At 37.9% G+C, this 24900-nt stretch overlaps 1 protein-coding gene and 1 long non-coding RNA gene across 24 annotated transcripts in view; one reads left to right on the top strand and one right to left on the bottom strand.

Annotated features, from left to right (window-relative positions):
* The window catches only part of LOC122432466, a 111799-nt gene that overhangs the window by 38411 nt on the left and 48488 nt on the right, over positions 1-24900 (bottom strand). The window contains exon 2 of the long non-coding RNA XR_006266833.1: positions 12211-12327. This is a non-coding gene — a long non-coding RNA (uncharacterized LOC122432466). The remainder of the gene's footprint in view (positions 1-12210; positions 12328-24900) is intronic.
* SORBS2 (sorbin and SH3 domain containing 2) overlaps positions 1-24900 on the top strand; it is a 205080-nt gene that overhangs the window by 167943 nt on the left and 12237 nt on the right. For 13 of the 23 annotated variants that reach the window (XM_043454399.1, XM_043454402.1, XM_043454405.1 and 10 more), the window contains 4 exons: positions 1313-1359; positions 11016-11130; positions 11937-12065; positions 13193-13396. In XM_043454399.1, the coding sequence (XP_043310334.1) occupies positions 1313-1359; positions 11016-11130; positions 11937-12065; positions 13193-13396 (495 nt within the window). Of the gene's footprint in view, positions 1-1312; positions 1360-11015; positions 11131-11936; positions 12066-13192; positions 13397-16239; positions 17017-18833; positions 19769-22954; positions 23857-24900 lie in introns of those variants that run through there. The other 10 variants (XM_043454387.1, XM_043454386.1, XM_043454389.1 and 7 more) reach the window with 8 other exon arrangements.

The following is a 24900-nucleotide window of genomic DNA, read 5'->3' as shown; positions in this document are numbered from 1 at the left end:
GCCAGCTGAAGTTATGTCCAAAACCAGTAAAGAGCCCAGATTAAAAACATAAAAGTGTTGATGAAGAAACTAGAAATTAGTTTTCCCTGGAGCCCGAGCAAAGGATTTGAAGCCACTGCATTCTAACCTGAGCAGCACGTCTTCCCCAGTTGTAGTCCATTTTTGAGAGTGACTCTCTGAGTCTTGACCTGACCTGTAAATTAACAGCTTTGTCTGAAACAGTCTTGAGCTGGGCCACCCCTTGGAGAAAGAGATTTCCCTATCCAGATTTCTGGCCCAGCGATGAAGGGGACAGCCCTATCAGCTGTGCTGCAAATCAGTACAAGGTCCATGGAAATAATTTTTGCTGCCCTGCTTTTGTTGGGGAGGATCCCTGAAAAAAACCGCTGTTCCTGGGACCCCACAACCTGCTGGCTCTTGTCTGTGGTCCTGACCCAGGGCTGATGGTCTAGCTTGTACTATCTTGAAGCCATGAATGTTTGATTGAAACAGAAGGCTGGTCCTGGACCATCAGCCACTCCAGAAGGTTCTCTACCAGTGTCTAACATAGTCCAGTGCCTGTGGATCCAGGATCCAAAGTCAGGAATGATCCAGGATGCCCAAAGTCCACCAGAGTCACAGGGAAAGAGAGGTGAGAGGATGATTGGCATCAGAGAGGAAGAGCTCAAGTGAGAAGCTACAGGTGCCCCAGGCAGATCTGTGAGCTCCACAACGCGAGTGTGGGCTTATGTCAAATCTGGTCAGGACTCAAAGATGAGCAGCTGGTGTACTGGGTGCTAAAGAATTCCTGAACTCCCCAGGGAATACAAAATGACCAAGCCCATGCTTTTGGCCACTAACTAGCCTCTCCCTGATAACTTGGCTGTATTTCTTTGCTACTATGTTAACAAGTGTTTAGTAAAAGGAGTAATGACTTCCTTTGTGACTTTTTCCAGTCCTTTAATTATGGTTCAGAAGCTGTGTCAATACTTAGGACACAGAACAATTGACCTTCCACAGTTATCCCAGGAAAACCAAAATATACCGAGGACCAAATCCTCTGCAGGCATTTTATTCCCTTTTCATGGCAAATATTTGCCTTAGTCCCTAAGATGAAACGTGATATTCAACAATTATGGGGAATAGGTCATCTGTTATAGTTTAACTATCTAAAAAGAACCAATTGATTTGCTTATAAATTGCATATATGATTTACATTGTATATGTTTAATCAATCCCTCAAGTTTCACTTCTCTTTAATTCATATGAAACTGCTTTTTTAATAGGATATCCAAAATTTTAAGTTAGCATCAACTATTTCCTTCCTTTTCAGAAACTGCCTGCAAAAGCTGTTTACGATTTTAAGGCTCAGACATCCAAGTAAGTATAAGCATTCATCATATGATTTAAGTTGACTTTAAATACATAAATAATACTTTAAAAGACAAATATTGCACTGTGATGTGTTACAAATAAGACCTAGTTCCCAATTCAGCAATCAACTCTAATTAAATGGTTCTTTTTGAATTCATTGGGATGTTGGGGTAATTTTATTTTCATTTTGAGTTTCATTGAGAAACACTGAGTTTTAAATTACCCTAAATATGTTAGAGCACAATGAGTTCAAAAGGATAGGAAAAACAAAACGAAATTAAGGATCTTTGTTTCTAGAATTTTCATGTCAAGAATGAAGTAAAAATAAAGTGCTGGGGAGTAATTAATACTTAGAGAATTTGATAACATTTATTTATCCAACTATATCAAGGATAGTTTGTGGTTAAAGACTAGAACTGTGTACAAAGACTCCTATAGTAAAAATCTCCATTTCTCAATACTCAGAGCTTAAAGACTCTGAGTACATTTTTATCCTGTGGCCTTTTTTTCTTTTTTTAAGAGGTTAACATTTTATCTATTTATTTGGCCACAATGAGGGTTATGTGGGATCTTAGTTCCTCAACCAAGGATCCAACCTTCCACCCTCCACAGTGGAAGCATGGAGACGAAGTCTTAACCACTGGACTGCCAGGGAATTCCCTATCCTGTGGTCTTTTAATGTTGGTGTCTTCACAACACAAACTGTGTTGGAATTTTTCACTTTTTTTTTTTTTAGGAACTTGTTCATCAGATGGGCACATGGTGAGGGAAAGCTAATAGTAAGCACATGAGGAGGTTTAAATAGGAGCAAGACTTCCAGCTCTGTTATGGTCCATGTCACATGCCTAACTTAAGAAACTTTGGTCTCCAATAGAATTCAAGATACTGGCATTAAATTACACTATGCCATTTAGATGGAATATATACAACAGTCAAAGCATTTGTTCATAAAAATGCATATTATATGAATTAATAAAGAATCCATCTCTGGCAGAAGACGTATAAACAATAAAACCACTCAAAATTTGGAAATGAGTAAGAAAATGCTATTTAGAGGGGAAGATGTTGAACATGAAGGAAAGCTTACAGCCTTTTTTTCTGATGAGAGAAGTAACGTCTGCTCTGCTTCCACTGCTATTTGGGTGTGGTGTGATCATTCATACAAGGCATGTCAGTTTTATAAAATAATGATTTAAAACACGTAAATTTGATTTCTTCTTTATGACAATCAAATGTGTCCTCACATGTGTGAAGCCCTGAGGCATGACAGGATGTATAAAATATGCTCAGGGCTCAGAAGCTTTGTGAGAAATCTGAATCAGAAACAAGCATCGGAAGACAGATGAGGTGCAGTGCAGAGGAAAGGTGTTTGTGGTGGCGATTGTGTCATGGATTTCATCTGCTCCAAGTGCCAAGCCCCTCACCCTCCTCCATGGCCAAGTCCTCACTGTGAATGTGTGAACGTGGCAAAGGTTCGGGGAAACCCACTCTCCCGCACGCTGCCCATGGGAGTGTAAATGACACAGTTGTTCTCAAGGGCACCTGCACTACCCCCACCAAGGTCTTCCTCAACCAACAAAATCTAATTGTATTATATGCCTTTTGAGAAGTGGAGTGAGTAATCACCCATGGAACCCATCCCAGAACTTCCAGTTCAGTTCAGTCGCTGAGTCGTGTCTGATTCTTTGTGACCCCATGGACTACAGCACGCCAGGCCTCCCTGTCCATCACCAACTCCCAGAGTTTACTGAAACTCACATCCATTGAGTCGGTGATGCCAACCAACCATCTCATCCTCCATCGTCCCCTTCTCCTCCTGCCTTCAATCTTTCCCAGCATCAGGGTCTTTTCCAATGAGTCAGTTCTTCGCATCAGGTGGCCAAAGGATTGGAGTTTCAGCTTCAGCATCAGTCCTTCCAATGAATATTCAGGACTGATTTCCTTTAGGATGGACTGGTTGGATCTCGTTGCAGTCCAAGGGACTCTCGAGTCTTCTCCAACACCACAGTTCAAAAGCATCAATTCTTTGATACTCAGCTTTCTTTATAGTCCAACTCTCATATCCATACATGACTACTGGAAAAACTATAGCCTTGACTAGATGGACCTTTGTTGGCAAAGTAATGTCTCTGCTTTTTAATATGTTGTCTAGGTGGCTCAGACGGTAAAGTGTCTGCCCGCAATGCAGGAGACCCGGGTTTGATCCCTGGGTTGGGAAGATCCCCTGGAGAAGGAAATGGCAACCCACTCCAGTATGCTTGCCTAGAAAATTCCATGGATGGAGGAGCCTGGTGGGCTACAGTCCATGGGGTCGCAAATAGTTGGACACGACTGAGCGACTTCACTCACTCACTCTAGGTTGGTCATAACTTTCCTTCCAAGAAGTAAGAGTCTTTTAATTTCATGGCTGCAGTCACCATCTGCAGTGATTTTGGAGCCCAAGAAAATAAAGTCTGTCACTGTTTCCACTGTTTCCCCATCTGTTTGCCATGAAGTGATGAGACCGGATGCCATGATCTTAGTTTTCTGAATGTTGAGTTTTAAGCCAGCTTTTTCACTGTCCTCTTTCACTGTCATCAAGAGGCCCTTTAGTTCTTCAATTTCTGCCATAAGGGGGTGGTGTCATCTGCATATCTGAGGTTATTGATATTTCTCCCGGCAATCTTGATTCCAGCTTGTGCTTCATCGAGCCCAGCATTTCTCATGATGTACTCTGCATATAAGTTAAATAAGCAGGGTGACAACATACAGCCTTGACGTACTCCTTTTCCTATTTGGAGCCAGTTTGTTGTTTCATGTCCAGTTCTAACTGTTGCTTCTTGACCTGCATGTAGGTTTCTTAAGAGGCTGATCATGTGGTCTGGTATTCCCATCTCTTTCAGAATTTTCCAGAGTTTGTTGTGGTCCACAAAATCAAAGGCTTTGGCATAGTCAATAAAGCATAAGTAGATATTTTTCTGGAACTCTCTTGCTTGTTCAATGATCCAGCGGATATTGGCAATTTGATCTCTGGTTCCTCTGCCTTTTCTAAATCCAGCTTGAACATCTGGAAGGTCATGGTTCATGTACTGTTGAAGCCTGACTTGGAAAATTTTGAGTATTACTTTAGCAGCATGTGAGATGAGTGCAATTGTACAATAGTTTGAGCATTCTTTGCATTGCCTTTCTTTGGGGTCAGAATGAAAATTGACCTTTTCCAGTCCTGTGGCCACTGCTGAGTTTTCCAAATTTGCTGGCATATTGAGTGCAGCACTTTCACAGCACCATCTTTTAGGATTTGAAATAGCTCAACTGGAATTCCATCACTTCCACTAGCTTTGTTCATGGTGATGCTTCACTAAGGCCCACTTGACTTCACATTCCAGAATGTCTGGCTCTAGGTTGGAGATCACACCATCGTGATTATCTGGGTCATAAAGATCTTTTTTGTATAGCTCTTCTGTGTATTCTTGCCACCTATTCTTAGTATCTTCTGCTTCTGGACAGAAGGTCCATACCATTTCTGTCCTTTATTGAGCCCTTCTTTGCATGAAATGTTCCCTTGGTATCTCTAATTTTCTTGAAGAGATCCTTAGACTTTCCCATTCTTTAGTAAGAAAAAAAATTGTTTCCCTCATAGTACCAATAAATTTATCTGATTGCAACTTAATCACCTTCCTCTTTTTCTGTTCTCAGGAAATATAAAAGAGTGGTTATGCATCACCCCCAATGTAGCTACACACCTGACACAAAAATCATGGTTGTGGGTGACTCATACAGCTACAAAAAAAAGGCTCTCACATCCAGACAGCTCTGAAAGTTTCAGGAGGACTGACCACATTGTGAAGTCATTTCAACCATGAGCTAGATGTGAGGGTTAGCAGACATTTGGCCCAGAGGTCCTTGAAGTCTGGTCCTATCCAAACTGTCCATGAATGTATCTGTCCATGCCAAATGGTTTTGGACAGGACCATGTATCAAGGACCTTTGGGCAGAAACCAAATATCTTACAGACATTCTGGGCAGGATAAAATGTCCTGCAAGAAATGTGAGTACTTCTTGTGCCTAACATCTTAACAAACAAGAGACAGATATTTGTTTCAAATAATCTGTTTTAAATGCTTTTTTTTTTTTTTTTACTGAATACATAATGTATAGACTGTTAACTAGGAAAAAGAGATAAAATGCTATTCCCAATGGTTGTCAATGGCCACTATTCAAAGGTGGTGGGGGTTGGGGGTGGAATAAACTTATCAAAATGAGATTTCTAGAAAGATGAGCCTCCCGTGACATGAAAACAAGCCCTGAGCCTTTGGAGTAGGGGCACTGATTCCAAGACTCTAGACTACCAGAGAACTAACCCTAGGGAATATCAAATAGTGAGAACTCACACAAAGGAAACCACTTGAATATAAGACCGGGTATCACCCAACCACCAGTAGCACCCTGTGCAGGATGCCTCATCTAAACAACAAACAAAACAAAAATACAAACCTACTCATCAGCAGACAGGATTACCACCTCACTCAGTGTTGCCCATCAGAGGAAAAACAAATAAAAATTCAACACAAATCCCACCCTATACAAAGCTTACACAAACCACTGGACCAACCTGAGGAGGGCAGAAACCAAAAGGAAGAAAGAATTCAACCTTGAAGCCTGGGAAAAGGAGACCTCAAACAGTAAGTGTAAAAAAAAAATAATGAAAAGGCAGAGAAATACTACACAAATGAAGGAACAAACCAGAAACACAAGTCCAAATAAATGAAGAGGAAATAGGCATTTCATTCTGAAGATGAATTCAGAATAATGACAGTAAAGATGATCAAAAACCTTGAAAACAAAACGGAGAAAATACAAGAATTAATTAACAAAGACCTAGAAGAATTAAAGAATAAACATACAGAGACAAACAACACAATTACTGAAATTAAAAATACTGTAAAAGGAACCAATAACAGAATATCTGAAGCAGAAGAACAAATCAGTGAGCCGGAAGATAAAATGGTGGAAGTAACTTCTGAAGAGCAGAATAAGGCAAAAAGAATAAAAAGAACTGAGGATAGTCTCAGAGACCTCTGGGACAATATCAAATGCAACAACATTTGAATTATATGGGTCCCAGAAGAAGAATAGAAAAAGAAAGGGTATGAGAAAATTTTTGAAAAGATCATAGTTGAAAATTTCCCCAACATGGAAAAGGAAATAGTCAATCAAGTTCAAGAGGCACAAAGAGTCCCATACAGGATAAACCCAAGGAGAAACATGTCAAGACACATATTAATCAAACTAACAAAGACTAAACACAAGGAAAGAATATTAAAAGCAGCAAGGGAGAAGCAACAAGTAATATACAAGGCAAACCCCATACGCTTAACAGCTGATCTTTCAGCAGAAACTCTGCCTGTCAGAAGAAGGGAATGGCAGGATATATTTAAAGTACTGAAAGGGAAAAGTCTACAACCAAGATTTCTGTACCTGGCAAGGATCTCATTCAAAATTGATGGAGAAATAAAAAACTTTTCAGACCAGCAAAAGTTAAGAGAATTCAGAACCACCAAACCAGCTTTACAACAAATGTTCAAGGGACTTATATAGTCAAGAAATACAAGAGAAGAAAAAAGATCTACAAAATCAACCCCAAACAATTAAGAAAATGGCAATAGGAAAAAAAAAGAAAATGGCAATAGGAACATATATATCAATAATTACTTTAAATGTAAATGGATTAAATGCTCCAACCAAAAGACACAGACTGGTTGAATGGATACAAACAAGACCCATACAAGAAGCCCACTTCAGGCTTAAAGACACATATAGACTGAAAATGAGAGGATGGAAAAATATATTCCATGCAAATGGGAAGCAAAAGAAAGCTAGAGTAGCAATCCTCATATCAGACAAAAGAGACCTTAAAATAAAGAATATTACAAGAGATAAGGAAGGACACTACATAATGATCAAGGGATCAATCCAAGAGGAAGATATAACAGTTGTAAATATCTATGCATCCAACATAGGAGCACCTCAATACATAAAACAAACACTAATAGACATAAAAGGAGAAATTGACAATAACACAATAATAGTAGGAGACTTTAACACCCCACTCACACCAATGGACAGATCATCGATCATAAAAACAGAAAATTAATAAAGAAACACAAGTCTTAAATGATACATTAGATGAGATGAACCTCATTGACACCTTCGGGACATTCCATCCAAATGCAGAATATACCTTCTTCTCAAGTGCACGTGGAACAGTCTCCAGGATAGACCACATCTTGGGTCATAAACCAAACCTCAGTAAATTTAAGAAAATTGAAATCATATCAAGCATCTTCTCCAACCACAGCACTATGAGACTAGATAGCAATTACAAGAAAAAAACTGTAAGAAACACAAACACATGGAGATTAAACAACACATTTCTAAATAACCAACAGGTTACTGAAGAAATCAAAAGGGAAATAAAAAAATTTCTAGAAACAAATGACAATGAAAACAGGACAACTCAAAACCTATGGGACGCAGCAAAAGCAGTTCTAAGAGCGAAGTTTATAGCAGTACAATCCTACCTCAAGAAACAAGAAAAACATCAAATAGACAACCTAACTTTACACCTAAAACAACTGGAAAAGAAGAACAAAAAAAACCCAAAATTAACAGAAGGAAAGAAATCATAAAGACCTGAGCAGAAATAAATAAAAAATAAATGAAAGAAACAATAGTAAAGGTTAGTAAAACTAAAAGCTGGTTCTTTGAGAGGATAAACAAAATTAACATAACTTTAGCCAGACTCATCAAGAAAAAAAGAGAGAAGAATCAAATCAACAAAATTAGAAATGGAAAAGGAGAGGTTACAACAGACAATGCAGAAATACAAAAGATTATAAGAGGCTATTATGAACAACTATATGGCAATAAAATGGATAACCTGGAAGAAATGGACAGATTCTTAGAAAAGTTCAATCTTCCAAGACTGAACCAGAAAGAAATGGAAATTATGAACAATCCAATTACAAGCACTGAAATTGAAGGTGTGATCAAAAATCTCCCAAAAAACAAAAGCCCAGGACCAGATGGCTTCACAGGAGAATTCTATCAAACATTTAGAGAAGAGCTAATGCCTATCTTTCTAAAATTCTTTCAAAAAATTGCAGAGGAAGGAACACTTCCAAACTCATTCTACAAGGCCACCATCACCCTGATACCAAAACCAGACAATGACAACACAAGAAAAGAAAAGTACAGGCCAATATCACTGATGAACATAGATGCAAAAATCCTCAACAAAATTTTAGCAAAGAGAATTCAGCAACACATTAAAAAGCTCATACACCATGATCAAATTGGATTTATTCCAGGGATGCAAGGATTCTCAATATACGGAAATCAATCAATGTGACACACCATATTAACAAATTGAAAGATAAAAATCATATGATCATCTCAATAGAGGCAGAAAAAGCCTTTGACAAAATTCAGCACCCATTTATGATTAAAACTCTTCAAAAAATGGGCATAGAAGGAAACTACCTCAACATAATAAAGACCATAATAAGCCTATAGCAAACATTATTCTCAATGGTGAAACTTAAAAGCTTTTGCACAGCAAAGGAAACTATAAGCAAGGTGAAAAGACAACCCTCAGAATGGGAGAAAATAATAGCAAATGAAACAACTGAGAAAGGATTAATTTCCTAAATATACAAGCAGCTCATACAACTCAATGGCAGAAAAACAAACAACCCAATCAAAAAGTGGGAAAAAGACCTAAACAGACATTTCTCCAAGGATGATGTACAGATGGCTAACAAACACATGAAAAGATGCTCAACATTGCTCATTATTAGAGAAATGCAAATCAAAACTACCATGAGATATCACCTCACACTGGTCAGAATGGCCATCATCAAAAAGTCTACAAACAAATGCTAGAAATTCTAGCTCTGAGATGAGATGAACATAATTTTGAAAACTGAAAAGTGAGACCACTGTCCTTTTTTCCCAGATGACTTGAAAATTCTAAATACAAGTCTTTACCCATAGAAAGGATATCTTTTCATATTTAAAAGAAAAATAATTAGCTGTCTCTTAATTACTCTTTTTTAAAAGCTAAGCTTTCTGATCTCATTTCCAGATACAAAAGGTACTTAGTATAAATAAAACTGTTGGATTGTAAACATGAAAATACTTCGGTTTTTCTTTTCTATATTAGGCACATGTGCGAAGAGGGAAGTACTGTATTTGAATGTAAGGCTCTGTGAATCTTCTTTGCTTTTAGGGTTACTGAAAATTTAACACACTTCCATTGTGAAGATTTTAGCACTTCTAAATGTGTGATAATTCTTTTAACTATGCAGCCTTTTTCAATTAATTCTTTTAATCAATGTGAAATATTCTACATTTAATATAAACCTCTCTGTGTTATATACTCTGCACACATAAATGCTCCAACTCAAGATCCTGAACAAAACAACACAGAAGATTTGGGAGTGGGAAGGCAGGTGTGTCAGACTGTGGGGCTCTTGGCAAAAGATCCAAAATAAGTACCCTTCAACGAGACATGATTGTGAAGACAAAATAACACACAGACACAATCACCTGGGAGATGAAGCCATGAAAAACTATAGCAGTGAGGGTGAGAATTTAGCCGTGAATTATTCATGATGAGTAATGTCTTTATAACTTAAAATTAAACACCCCAATCTACCTACTATCTCCTTAGAAACAGTCAAAATGGAAAAGCATACTTACTTTCTTGAAATTATTTTTAGATTTAAAAACCAAAAAAACATAAAGGAGGGTACAAGCAATCTGTGCATGTCTTTGCACTTGAAACAAATTGCTCTTTGTGACCATAGTTCATAATACTGTACTGCATATTTGAAAGTTTCTAATAAATCTTAAAGGTTCTCATCATAAGAAAAAAATGGGAACTATATGTGGTGACTGTTAATTCAACTTATTGTGGTGGTCATTTTTAAATATATACAAATATTATGTTGTACATCCGAAACTAACATAATGTTACATGTCAATTATACTCCATGTTTTAAAATTTTTTCTCATTGTACCTCATTTGAAAAATCAAAGTATAAAATCTTTTCTGCTCCACAAGATAAAATCATTATCAAGATACTCTACTTAAATGCATGTCAACCAGCTTCAAGGAACCATAAATAAAATGTTTTCTCATGTTGGCATTTGTGTGCTAAGGTTAAATGATATTGGTCTCCTCATTGTAAGCTTGAGCTCACAGGAGGAGACAAAGGAGACAAAGAGAGAGAAGTAACTAACTAGCTAACTTCAGGGCAAATAAAAATCATTGCAGACTAAACCCAGCATTATGGCAAGCATCACAACTCTTCTCCCATAAATCAAAGAGTAGATAGCAATCATCTGTCCCCACCTTTGAATTTCATATTAATGTGCCTGTGATTTAAATCAGACATGATGTTTATATTTGCTCTTTTTCAATCATTTCTAAAATGATAATGTTTCAAATGAATTCTAAAAATTTTTCAAGGAACATCCTTAGCTAACTGGGCTCAACAGACTTTTTTTCAATACTGGAAGTACATTAACCAGCCAAATGCAGATCCAGTGAGAATGCTGTTCTGAAGAATAACTGCTGTACATCACGAAAAAAAAAAATTTAAATGTATCTCTTCCAGGGAGCTGTCATTTAAGAAAGGAGATACTGTCTACATCCTCAGGAAAATTGATCAGAACTGGTATGAGGGAGAGCATCACGGGAGAGTGGGCATTTTCCCAATCTCATATGTAGAGGTAAGCCCTTCCCCTTCTCCCCCTACGTGATTGTTGTTTCTAGAGTCACCATGGGTCAAGAATAGATAACTGCTTTGCAAATAAGTTCATCTGTACCATTGTTCTAGACTCCACAGTTATGAGTTAATATGATATTTGTTTTTCTCTTTCTTACCTCACTCTGTATGACCATCTCTAGGACCATCCATGTCTCCACAAATGACCCAATTTCATTCATTTTTATGGCTGAGTAATATTCCATTATATATATATGCACCACATCTTTATCCATCCCTCTGCTGATGGGACATTTAAGTTGTTTCCATGTCCTGCTATTGTAAATAGTATTGCTATGAATGTTAGGGTGCACGTATCCTTTTGAATTATGGTTTTCTCTGTGGTATGGAGATATGGTATATCTCCAGGAGCAGGATTACTGGGTCATATGTTAGTTCTACGTTTCATTTTTGAAGGCACCTCCATACTGTTTTCCATAGGGGCTGTATCAGTTTACACTGCCCCCAAGGAGGGGTGGGGAGTGGCGTGGGAAGAACTGGGAAACTGGGATTGGCTCACATACACTGTTGATGCTATGTATAAAATACATAACTAATGAGAACTTACTCTACAGCACAGGGAACTCTACTTTGAGCTCTTGGGTGCCCTGAATGGGAAGGAAATCCAAAAGAGAGGGGATACATGTACACATATGGCTGATTCATTTTGCCGTATGGCAGAAACTAACACAGCATCATAAAGCAATACACACCAATCAAAATTAATTTAAAAAGAAGACAAAGAATAAAGAGAACTGTTCTCCTTTGTAGAAACTCACACCTCCTGAAAAAGCACAGCCTGCAAGACCACCTCCCCCAGCCCAACCTGGTGAAATCGGAGAAGCTGTCGCCAAATATAATTTCAGTGCTGACACCAACGTGGAGCTATCGCTGAGAAAGGTAAGCAGCTTTCTTCCTTGGTGCATTTGAAAGGCTGCATAGTTTCAAAACTAGGACAGGTCATCTTCTTCCTTAGACAATTTTTGCATCTTCCTCATTTACTGCAAAGGACCCCGTAAGGCTGCCCTGAGTCACTGCTACCTACCTCTCCCGTGTCCTTCCTGATGAGGTCGTTGTGGGATGCAAAGATTTGCCGAGAGACTTTTCCTCTGGGGGAGCTCCAAATTGTCTCCCAGGGGTGCCTCGGGCTAAATATCAGGAGCTGTACAAGGGAAAACATCAAAAGAAATTAGCACTTTAGTACACTTCAAAATATTGTTCTTCTGCTGCCTTGTTATTCAAAAGTTATATCAAATTCCAAATTTAAACTGGGTTTTGTGGCATTGGCTTGATCCTTCAGGTTGCAGAAATAGTGACTATAGAAGGTCCTAGCATTGTCAAAGCCAGGGGTTTTATGAAAAACGTTACTGACCACTATGGCATGGCCACCCACCTGTCAGAATGGATGCTGGTATTACACTGTCTTAATGCAGACCAGGTGGACGTGAGTCCTGGCCACAGCTATGCATTATCTAGGATGCTAGCTATGCCCCATCCCATTAGCTTTTACTCCTTTGTTACTATGCAGCGCATTAGATAAAAGAAGAAAAATGGTGTGCTATCCACCTTCATCCCTCCCAGAGGGTGCTTTCTGGACCCCTTTTCAGACACACAGTCACCCCAACCTCTGGTGCACTTTCTGAGGTTCTGCCCACTGAAGCTCATCCCCTTGAATCTATCAGTGATCAGATGATGGTCTTGTCATAGACACACTGCAGGTTAAACTACTGTGCTTTTTGAAATAACTCACACATGACATTTCCCACAGGACCAATCTGAACATGTGTAAAGCCCAAGTATCCTCAGGAAAGCTTCTAATACATGGCTGATTACACTGTATATATGTTGATAAGCTATAATTTAGGAGAGCTCTGGAGGCTTTAGTTGCATTTTCCTAACGAAAACAAAATGCTCAAAGTATTAAGACTTTCCCAGACGGAAAACTATTATTAAAAAACACAGACAATTATAACTTTTTATGTTATCACAGGTCTATTTCTAACACATTTTCCTACTATTCATTACAGGGAGATAGAATTATTCTTCTTAAAAGAGTTGATCAAAACTGGTATGAAGGTAAAATTCCAGGAACCAACAGACAAGGCATCTTCCCTGTTTCCTATGTAGAAGTTGTCAAGAAGAATACAACCAAAGGTGCTGAGGACTATCCTGAACTTCCAATACCCCACAGCTATTCTAGTGATAGAATCCACAGCTTAAGTTCAAATAAGGTAAGAAGACATTCTAGCATATTAGTATAATACTTGGGAGTTCGGAGTAAGGTACATATTAGGTACATATTAGGTACCTAATTTGGTACATATTAGGGCATTAGACTACAACATGGTATCTATGGCAAAATGAAAGATTTACATGTTGTGTTTCTAAGGTGTGAGTGCCACGTCAAGTCAGTGTAATTTAGTTTCTCTTATGGGTACTTGCATAATGGTTTAAGCTACACAAAGGGAAACAACATAAAGAATCTACTATCTTAAGAGAAGCATTTTCTTTTAGAGGGCTAAGGCTGTGCATTTTATTTATTCTACTTTTTTTTGAAGACTGGGTTTATGAGAAATTACTCTCAATCCTTTAGCATTAGAGAGTGAAACAGTTTAGTACTTGCTAATTTTGTTTGACTGGCGACAAAATTTTCTACAATCTTCTTTAGTATGTTTACTTCACTATCAGAGCTCAGCATTTAGATAGCAACATCCTTCCTTCAGTAGTTCCTACTGATAAAAAGAAAAAAAAATCTTCATCTACGTGTTAAATATCTGTCTTATCTAGCATTCAGTCATCTTAAAAGAACTGCCAGATAAATTTCAAAGTGACCGCCCTTTCAAATAAAAGGTTATAAGAAAGAATCAGTGTATCTACAAAGGCTTATTTAAAATTTAAGAAATTTTCCCATGAAGTCTTAATAAATATTGGCAGTGTAGATCACAATGTTTTGATCTTTGTTGTGAATATGATTTAAATGTGTTTTCAATTTCCTAGGTTTTTCTTAGGATATCATATTTTACATTTCATAGGTAGAGATGTGACAGATTTCACTAATGACTAATTAGTGTTTTATTCTCACTGCTGGGGAAAAATACATTAAAAAGCTTATGTCCTTAAATTTAAAAAAATATTTAACAGTTCACCAACCAGAATCTATACTATGATGTCACTGGCTAAATGAAGGAAACTCCTTAATAGTTTTGAATTGAATCATTTTCAGAAAAAAAAAAAACAAACTGTAATGTACTTCTAAACCATGACACCCGAAACAAACTGAATGTTAAATATCCTATTTTCTAACTGATCTTTGTAAATAGAGAAGGGAATTCACTATGATTTATGAATCACTCTTGGACATACTCTGATCACATTTCTTTAGACATATTATCTTTATTTAGGAGAGGTTCAAATGTAAGTTGGTATTATTTCTGATATTTCTGCTTTTAGTAAAGTAGAATCCAATTCTAACGCTTTTAGAAGATAAGATAATTATATGATGCTTGTACTACAGGTATATTTTTTTGTGATACCGGTATCTCAGGGCACTCGATTTAACTTTCAGTAGAAGCAAGCCCATGGTCAGGCTAAGCACTTTGAAACCGTTAACACGTGTATAAGTGACTGTGGTAATGGCACATTGCAGTAGCCGTAGTAACAGGCCGTAACGGTGGCAGTAATGGTGTAGTGGTAGTCATGACAATAATGGAATTTAAAGACCTTTCTTCCTCAGCCACATCATATTCCTGGCACGAAAAGGTGCTATGTAGCCTTTAATCTTGAATCTTCTATAAGGATGCTCATAAATGTTTTGTGACGCTTTGTCTCGTTTATCCCACCCCATGGTGATGTGACATCACATTTCCTTTTTAAAAAAAAAAAAAAATCTAGATAAATTCTATTAAACCCCATTCCTCTTATAGGATAGAATTCAAAATTAAGTGCACAATGCACTGTGCGCTGATCCATACTAAGGCCCAAGGACCGAGAGTGCTGAGTGCACCAGTGACATGTCATTCAAAACAGTCAGCCAGAAAGTACAATCTCTCTTGAAGATGTTTTTCTTTCCACACCCCAATCGTCTACTTGGAAAGAGCCAAAGTAAAACGTCTTCCGCCAGCCTGTCTCAAATACTTCACATATGCAGCATGTAACATTCTTCCTAGTCCAAAAACAATATATAAATGTATTAGAATGTTCCTAGGCACACGTCAAGAACAACTTTTAATGAATAAAAATTCTGTTTTGTTCAGTACATCCAAAATGCAGTAGTAACATTAAGATATACAGAAGTTGTCTTTTTTTTTTTACTTCAGGAGATTGAGTTTCATAAATTAGACCTCCACTAGTTTACATAAAATGTCAAGCTTTTGAAAAAGAGAATGGAAGTCCTACTAGAGGTTTACTCCTGTTCACATCACATGCTCCCTTTCTGTATAAACATTTACTCTGGATTTTTTAAAACTTTGAAGTAGTAGTTATGCAAGTTCAGTCTCATTTTGATCATAAGTTTCTCTTTTTAAAAAAAATCTTTCTCAGAACTTATTCATTTAGAAATGTGTTAACATATAATGATGTAAAAATATTTTATGCCATATGTTATAATCACCTCGCAACCATAAGTGAGAAAATGATGAAAGTTCAAAAGATTTGGCACAGGAAGAACACTAAACAAATTCTGGGAATAAAAAAGGCTTAATTGTTGGTTTTCACTCTACATTAACATTATTCCAGAGTTATTTATATTAAATCAATATCTAGAAACCTATTTTGAAAGAAGTAGACTATTAAATCTCTAAATATTTTCCTGTCTTTATAATCTCTATGACAGCTTTACCTTGTCATTTGACATTTAATGGACCTTTTCCAAATGCTGGCATATACTTCAGATCAATCTTTAATTAATATGCTAAGGATTTTATGTATTTAAATTCAAAAACTAACAGCCAATCTACACCATAGCGTATTTTTTATATTCACCACCACGTCTTTTTGCATTTCTGTCTCTGTGTTTTGATGCATTATTTTTACTTTCATCTTTTCTGTAAATTCATAATCCCTGCTCATCTCTAAGCTGGCTTCCAGTGAACCAGGCCCCCCTCTCTTGCACAAAGCTTCACGTGACCCTGATAGCGACGCTCTCCAGGGAACCACCCCAGGGTGGCTGTCCTTGCCAGCCAAGGGTGCACTGGTAAATCCTTCAGCCCCAACGCCGCCTCATTTTCTGGACAAGTTCTTGGACGAATTAGAGAAGCTTGGTGCTTTAGCTTTACCAGCTGACCCAGCCAAACCAGATACCCCGGAGGAGATCAGCCTTGAGATTAAGGAGGATCCCTCCATCCTCCCTCCATGGCCACGAGTACCCACACCTGCCAGAGGCCCCTCCTCTCAGCTGCCTTTGCTCCGCTCAGCTATGACTTCAGCTGTAGCCCGGCCTCCTGAGGCCACGATGCTTCAGGATTCTAGAAAGACACCTCCAAACCAGTCTGCAAATGTGACAAAAATGAGAGAGGGCTCTGCAGGCCCGGAGAAGGTACTGGAGGTCCTAGGTGATAAGTTTGTGACCGGCACACACCCTGGCATGGGTCCCTTGCCCCAAACCCTCCCTGTCATTGGAGAGGAAGATGAGGAAGTCTATGAGGGGGTCAGGGCAGGCACCCGAAGAGGGCCAGAATCTCAAGATCCAGATGCCCTGTGCTGTGGCCGTGATGGCACAGAGGTGACGTCACACCTACACATTGAAGAGGAGGAAGAGGAAAGACAAGCTGACTGCCTAAGATATCCAATAGCCACCCTCACAGGCCCTAGGACCCCTAAGGAAGACAGCAATGCAGCAAAAACCAGTGATGAGGTATTTTAGTGTTGCCTAATTCCTGAAGAACTAACCAGTCTTACTATAATTAGCTAGGACAGTTAATCATATTAATAAACATTAATCCTGACATTGTCTTAGAAGGTTTCCACGCAATAAACACAGCAAGGTGGAAGGATGCAATAAGGAAGCAATAAGGGCAAGGTGGAAGGATGGATGAAAAACATCAAATTTTACTAAGATGATGTACATATGTATTGTTATTCTGTTATTTATTACTGTAAATCCATGTTTAAACATGTTTATAGTCTTTCTAATTTTAATATTAATAATAATAGTTAATATTTGAGGTCTTACTGAGTTTCAAATAGTTTTCTAAGAACAATACGTCTTTACTTTTCAAAACTCAATAGGGTGGGTAATATTATTATCATCCCCACTATACAGATGAGGAAATTGATACACACAGAGAGAGATTAATTCACCTCCAGAGTGCAAAAACTAAATACCATTTCTTTGATATAACAGCAGTCTGGAAAAGAAGGAAGGAAAAAAAGAGAAAGAAAGAAAAGAAAAATATATATATACACGCCAGTTCCCTTTCAATTCTCTCTGAAGACATAATTTTTTAAGTTGGTAACTACTTAAGAACTGGGTCCTCCATATTCACCTTACCAACAAAGAGCCTTGGGCAATGATTTTAATCAATAAAGAGAGAAATGCTCTAAATCTTTAAGCTTCTTGTAAGCTTCTCTCTTCTAAAAAAGACAAAAACAAAACTTGATATCCCAAATATTTAATCTGTGAATTAGAAAAGCAACTGTGACTACTGGCAAATTTTAAAATTATGAAACCAAATCAATAAGTCGTATTCTGCTACTAAGCAAGTCACTTTCTCCCATGGCTCCTCTATTTAGAAATCTTTTTAAATGACAATCTTTTTTTTTTTCCTGTGCATTTCATTTATTTGAAACATTTTTCCATCATGAAATTCATTTTTACAACCTCATTTTAAGGAAAACCTTAATTTCCTATTAAGACCTTACCAATAACAAATGTAGAGGTATTTGGTCTATATGGGGTATTCTTGGGATTAAACGATGGTAAGTGTCCATTAGGTCACTGGACAGCCACAAAACCCTTGAGTCTCGGCAGTTTCCCAACCAGATGAGAAAATGTCATCTGGACAAAGAACCCAGCCATGCCTGCATTTGTATAAAATAAACAAACTTTTAGTAATAGAGATCATTCATTCATTGCAGTAAATCAAAAATATTTCTAAGTCACTTACTTAAGTAACTTATTTTCCCTTCAATTTAATCAGTTTTAAGATGTGATTAGATATGTGGCTTGGTTCCCAAGGACTGCTGCTGCAGGCTGCAGGCAGCAGCAGATATTCAGGAAGGGGGTGCTGAGTTTACAGCCAGTTCCCAACAAGCACACACAGGCACAGACAGAGGTCCTATTTGCCTAGCTTTGTAACAAACCTACTCTTCATAAATTGCGATCTACTTCACAAGCAAGTTACAGACAGTCATTGCAGGGTTTTACATTTTTTCCCTTCATGGTCAGAAGGCCCCACATCACAAATACCTTATAAAATTGTAGACTGTGGGAATTCTGATCTCCAGCCCCTCGTGTCAGAAAAATGAAACTGATCAAACCCACTGGGAATTTTGAATCAAATTCAGAAGTTAATGCTTTCAAAGCAAGAAGTTGTCATAAATCTCACACACCCCGGGTATGTAGTAACTTTAAAAATATCTAGGTATGGAGGGGTGGGTATTCTCTAAAAGGCATGTAACCGCATTCTGGACACAAGCATAATTTCATCTTGTCTTTCCTCAATATTTAAGCCATCTTCATTCTCTTCGGGACATCGAACGTCTACATCTTTCCCCAGCTGTCTGCTTTCCTCCCCTCCCTTCCATGCCTCCTCGGCCACTGTCTCTGACCTGGTCCCCACACTCTCTCAGCCTACCCAGCCCTACTCACCTCCGCTCCTCCCTAAATACTCTTACCAACAGGAGATAAGTTCACCACAATTAAAGGTAACTGCATCTTGAGTGTGGTTTATTGCATGTCTTTCAATGAACTTCATTAATTAAATGTATGTCTTTAGATTCATGTCATCTGACAAGATCTAAAAAGTCATTCAATGTTGGTTGCTAACTTTTAACATCATTAGCATGGCCTCTGTCTGAAAATTTGAAAAGCTATATTTGCACAGCAGCTATACTTAAGAGTGAGGAGAAAAACAGGCTAAACTTTGTATAGTAATAAAATGTGATCATTAGACTTTTTTTTTAGGTTGAGGATCAGCAGGAGCTGATCAGGTGTCAGCTATGCGCCTGTATCTTCTGTCACTTCTTAGTGGGCTCGTTGCCTCCCAAGTTTCCCAACTAATCAGCAGGTTCAGCAGAGCCTGAGGGTTGGATGATCTTCGACACTGACTGTCTTGAGCCTTGCTCTTCCACAAAATTGCAGGAAACTAATGAGGACGTGGGAAGGAGGCTTCTTTTGTAGCAGTTAACAAAGCATCCATCTCTGAGACTTGCAGGCTGGCGGGCGGCTCTGCCGGTGTTTAACTCCCTCTTAGGATACCATGATAAAAGATTTTTAACACAATTAATGACCGACCTCGGAAAGACATTTAATGAGAACCACAGCATGAAATCAACCCATCACAGAAAAGTTTAACTTCTGTGTTCAGAACCATCCTCAAAACCTTTTCCCTTACACAAAAGGACTTCAGATAATGACTCATCCTCGCACGTAATCTTCTCCACTTGGAATGAGAGCCTCTTCAGATAAGTAAAAAATGAAACAAAATGAAGGCTCTGGTAGGGTCATGTTTTTGAACTGTTAAGAGAAAGCACCAACACCTGAGAAATGCCATTTATGCAATCTTCCAAACCCCAGTCACCAAATCAATCCACCAAAATCGTCCATCTACGTGAATTTTATCTTACTTAGAAAAGGAATCTTTGGGGGGGAAACATAATATGTTTTAAAGACTAATTGCTCTTTGCCCTTTGAGGTTTTATCTTAGCAGGAAATAATTAGGAAATTTTTAAAATAATAATAATTCTTTAGATAAGGTCTAAGACTAAGAATTTGCCTTGTGTGTGTGTGTGTGTGTGTGTGGTTTTCTTTTAGAGCCAAAATATTTATTCCTTGCCTTTCCCTACCTGTTCTTCAGCCTTTATGATTAGCGAATAAGTGGGCAAGTTAACTTGAGAATTGGAGTTCTCTAATTTAAAGAGATGGAACACTCACCCTTGTAGTGTCAAGGAAAAAACCAGAATTTAAACAGGTTTATTCTCCTGCAAGAACCAAGCTCATCTCATACATTCTTTATGTCTCAGTTCATAGAATGATATGAGACCATTGAGATACTCATAGTAACTATGTTTTCAAAGAATACTTAAATAATTAATTCCAGAAAAATTAAGTTATTTTTCTTTTATCTCATATTTGAGAGCATGTGTTAATTTTAATCCCCTATTGAGTTTTTTGAGGCTCTTATAAGTCAATTTTTTTATTCATAGAAAGAATACAAATCAACTGAATTTATGCTTGTAAGTGTAGATACAAATTGAACCAACTACAAATTTTAGACCACTATTATGGTTTAATCCACATCTGACAAAGTAAAAATTGATGTGAATCCTTTAAGAAGGCTTCCTAGTTCTCTTGTTTCAAGAATGTTGAAAATTATGCTCGTTACAAAGAAGAAAAGTAACCTAGCACTAAAAGCAAAGAGAAAATAAAATTGCAATAATGTTTTAGTAGGCATAGTGTAGTATGCATGAAATCATTATTACATTTTTATTAACATTCATCAACCACTATTTTACCTAACCCATATTAATTTAATGCAGTTTTATTCTTCTAAAGTATTTTCTGAGATAATATAAGTCTGTCACATGCAATGCAAAATCATTTGTAAAAGTTGCCACCACTTTATAGATGACAGAAGACTGAAATGTAAATATAAATTATGATTTTGATATATAAATCAGAATCCAACATTTTCTCTAGTCTTTGAGCATCTTTTTGAAAATAATATTTTTTCGCAAAAAAGAATTATTATAATCCTCAGCTTTGATGTAAGTTGAACTTCCAATTCTATGTAAAACTCTTTTGTAAAAATTCATGTAGCCCATGGATTCAAACTGCAGTGGAAGTGCTTTGTAAAGAGATAGAAAGACTCTTCATTTTTTTTTTCCCAAGAAACTCAGTTATTGCAGTACCATAAAGAAGTCTCCTCACCCTAAAGCCATCCTAGCAGAAGGTGATCCCCTTGGACACAGTTTCCAACATGAAATTAAGCCCTGATTCCTCCTAATATGTTCAGATGATCTTTCCAGCTGTTTATCCACATCATTCCAGTGCTACTTTTTTTTTTCTATGACTCTTGATGTTTATAGAAACCTCATATTAGTCAAGATTAGAGCAGCTGCAGTGCCAGAAAACTCAAAATAATTAGGTAGAAGTATATATGTCTTATGCATAAATGGAGGGCATCTAGGATTGGAATGTTGCTCCACATTGATCAGGAGATTCCATTTTATTTCGGCAAATCACCATGCTCAGTGAAAAGCTTCCAGTTGTTGGTCCAAAGTGGCTGCAGCAGCTCCAACAGTCCCTTCCTCAAACCAGCTAGCAGGAAGGAGAAAAGAGGAGGGGAGCTTATACCTTCTTTCTTGAAGGACATTTGCTAGTAATTGCACAGATCCCATCTGTCAGAACTTGTCACATGAGCACATCTAGATACAAGGAAGGCTGGAAAATAGACTTTATTCTGAATGGCCATGTGCCTACCTGACATTCAGGATTCCATTACTGGGATGACAAAGAAGAGAATGGATGCTGGATAATGTGAAGCATTCTCTGCTCCAAGACTTAAAGAAAAGTACCTGATGCATTTCATCCCCAGAGACTGAAGATAGGGGGCCAATCATTACTAATTATTATGAAATTTGAGAAAACCACATGCTTTTATTTAAAAGTCCTTTAGTCCTGCTAAAATTCCCATAGTATAGTATGTGTTAATCACTCAGTCATATCCAACTCTTGTGATCCCATGGGCTGCAGCCCTCCAGGCTCTTCTGTCTATGGAATTCTCCAGGAAAGAATCCTGGAGTGTGTTGCCATTCTCTTCTCCAGGGAAGCTCTCCAAGGCATCTTTCCAACCCAGGGATCAAACCCTGGTCTCTTGCATTGTGGGCAATTCTTTACCATCTGAGCCAACAGGGAAGCCCAAAGTTCCCATAAGCCAAATCAAATACTAGACAACACACTGCTAGGTTCAGTCCATGAATGGACAGAAAATCAGACAAGCACACAAGAAAGGTTAGCTTTTTCACTGTTGTATTAAAAAAATGTTACTTTGAAGGAACATCAAAACAGTCACAAGGTGTTTGGCAATAGAAGAGTATTCTGAATTTAATTATATTTCACCATTTCCTCCAGAAAAGCCATATTTTCTTTGTATGTCTTACTAGAAAATTTGCCTTTGACAAATGATTGACACCATCTATGAAATCTGATGGATATTAAGTGAAATGTCCCTGGATCTTACCTTGGATCTATTCAAACAAACACATAGAAAACAGGTCAGATCTGAGAGTCTCTTGAAACCAATTGTTAAGCATTTCAATAGACATAAACTTCTTGCAGGTGCTCTTAGCCATGCACATGGCATTCAGACATCTTCCCTACACCCATTTCCCTCCATAAATGTCACTCTGCTCTGCCCATGCGTTCCTTGTTAAGGCAGCAACTGATGCTTGTGCAGTGAAAACTCTGGGCCTCCAGGCGAGCTGCCTGCAGACTGTTAACCTTCTGGCTCTGTTATCCGGGAGTTTGGCATGCTGTGTGTGCATGGGGGGTACAAAAAAGAAACCAGAAAGCTCCTCTGAAGGCTGGATAATGAAGACAAGAACTAATCAACTTCTTATGGCTTTTCCAGGCTGATTTTAAAAGCGAGCTATTTGTCCTGGGTAAGCCTCCGCGTAGCCCAGTGATGTCCAGGAGGACCTCCGGCTCCCCTGTCAGAGGGCTCGGCGGTTCCCACAGGGTAGGGTCAGAACGCCCCATCTTGAGCCAGGCTCCCAGCCACCCCTCCGCCTTCGGTGGGCTGGCTCTTCCTTAGTCGTCATTGCTGTCTTTGCCAGGGAAGTAGGACTGGACGTACCCTTGAAAGGAGATGATCTATTGATGATGAACAGCTACGAAGTCAGATCAACACGGAAATCCTATCCTGCACCTGTGGGCAATGTGCTTCTCTTTTATGTGTGTGTGCAAGACTTCCAAAAGCCAAAAAGACATGTCCCAATTCTCTGTACACAAAAGGGCGTGGTACATGCCTCCATCTTGTGTAAATCACTGCTCTTCCATCACTACTTTTAGTGCAAAGAATAAAGCTGCTGCCAATCACATACTGAACTTACACCCTTCCAGGCATGTTTGCTTCTGGGTTGTTCAGTTTATTGGGATTTCCTTTAATCCGTGATCCTTATTGTAAAGTATCTTCTTGCTCTGCTGGCATGTGCTGAATTCACTTCACGACCCTTTCAAGCCAACGCTGCTTCTCTGGGCTCCAGGGTCTCCCAGGCTCTTGAGAGCTTTGAATGAACTTAAAGGTCAGATTACGTTCCCTTTGACTACTTAGTTCTGTAGCATCAACAGCCCTTGAAAATAAACTGATTCTACCTGGTGCCATCAGTTCTGAGAATGTCAGAGGAGGAGTTTGAGAATTTTCATCTCTGCATAAGTCAGTCCTTTCCCATTTCTCTTTTGATGGATGCTGGTTCAATCTCACATGTTTCATCACATGATGAAGTTGTGGTTCTGCAGGCTTTTAAGGGCTTGATGGCAAAGATTTCCTTTTCTGTTTTTTAGAAATATAGATACTTCTCTGTGTTTAGGCCATTTTTGTGCTTTTTTGCTTTGCATAATAAGTCCTGATTTTGCTTCTGAGGCAGAGATTTGTTGTTGCCATAGAGAATGAGGAATGTTGACTAGGAAAAAAGTCTCATGGAAGGGCTTTCCAGAGCCAAAACAAAAAGAAAACATTTTCCAAAATTAATACGGCCCATCCATAAACCTCCTTGGGTCAGTGAGATGGTATGCTTTGGGTCACCTTAACTTTTTTCTTTGCCAGATTTTTACATTATGTGCTTATATGTTCTACATGTTTGTATGAAACACAAATATTCTTTAGATTTATGAAAAATTGTGTTTTTGCAATTTAAAAATAAATATTAAAATAATTGTATAATGTAAGAAAGAAAAATACATCTATAAACATAAACATGGTACTGTTATTAAGAGAATTTCATCTAATTCTGCTTGGAAAGTACCACACCTAACATTTTCTGGGGGAAAAAAAAAAAGAACTCTAGAACAGCTTTTAGCTCTTTCCAAGATTTTTCCACATTAGTATTTAAAGTAATGGTCAATGTTTATGTAAGAATTATCTAATTTTAGGACAAACTTATTATCTGAACTAAAAAAGTATGTATTTTACTGATACCAGAGATTCTAGGATATATCAAACCAGCTTTCTTATGAGCAGTGGTTTGTAGTTGGTTCTGGCTTTGAAATTAGTATGTGTTTAAAACCTGTCTCTCTTGTATCTGCTCTTGACATCCCTAAAAAAATAGCTACACTAGGAGAGAAAAAAAGATTGCTACATTGTCAAGGAAAAAGCTAATATTTATGATTCTACAAAAATATCATGTTTCATTGAATTTTCTAATTTTTATTGTGCTCTTAAGACTCATTAAGGAAATATAAATACAACATAATTCTCACTTAAAATTTCCAGCACACTGACTGTCATCTGTTAACTTCCTTTAACAAAACTATCCTTTAAAACTCGCAGCTCATATGAGCTTCTTGAATGTCACTAAT

This window comes from Cervus canadensis, chromosome 31 (genome assembly GCF_019320065.1).
Source record: "Cervus canadensis isolate Bull #8, Minnesota chromosome 31, ASM1932006v1, whole genome shotgun sequence".
NCBI classification, from domain to species: Eukaryota; Metazoa; Chordata; class Mammalia; order Artiodactyla; family Cervidae; genus Cervus; species Cervus canadensis.
Note: the sequence above shows the minus strand (reverse complement) of the source record. Positions and strands in the feature narration are given on the sequence as shown.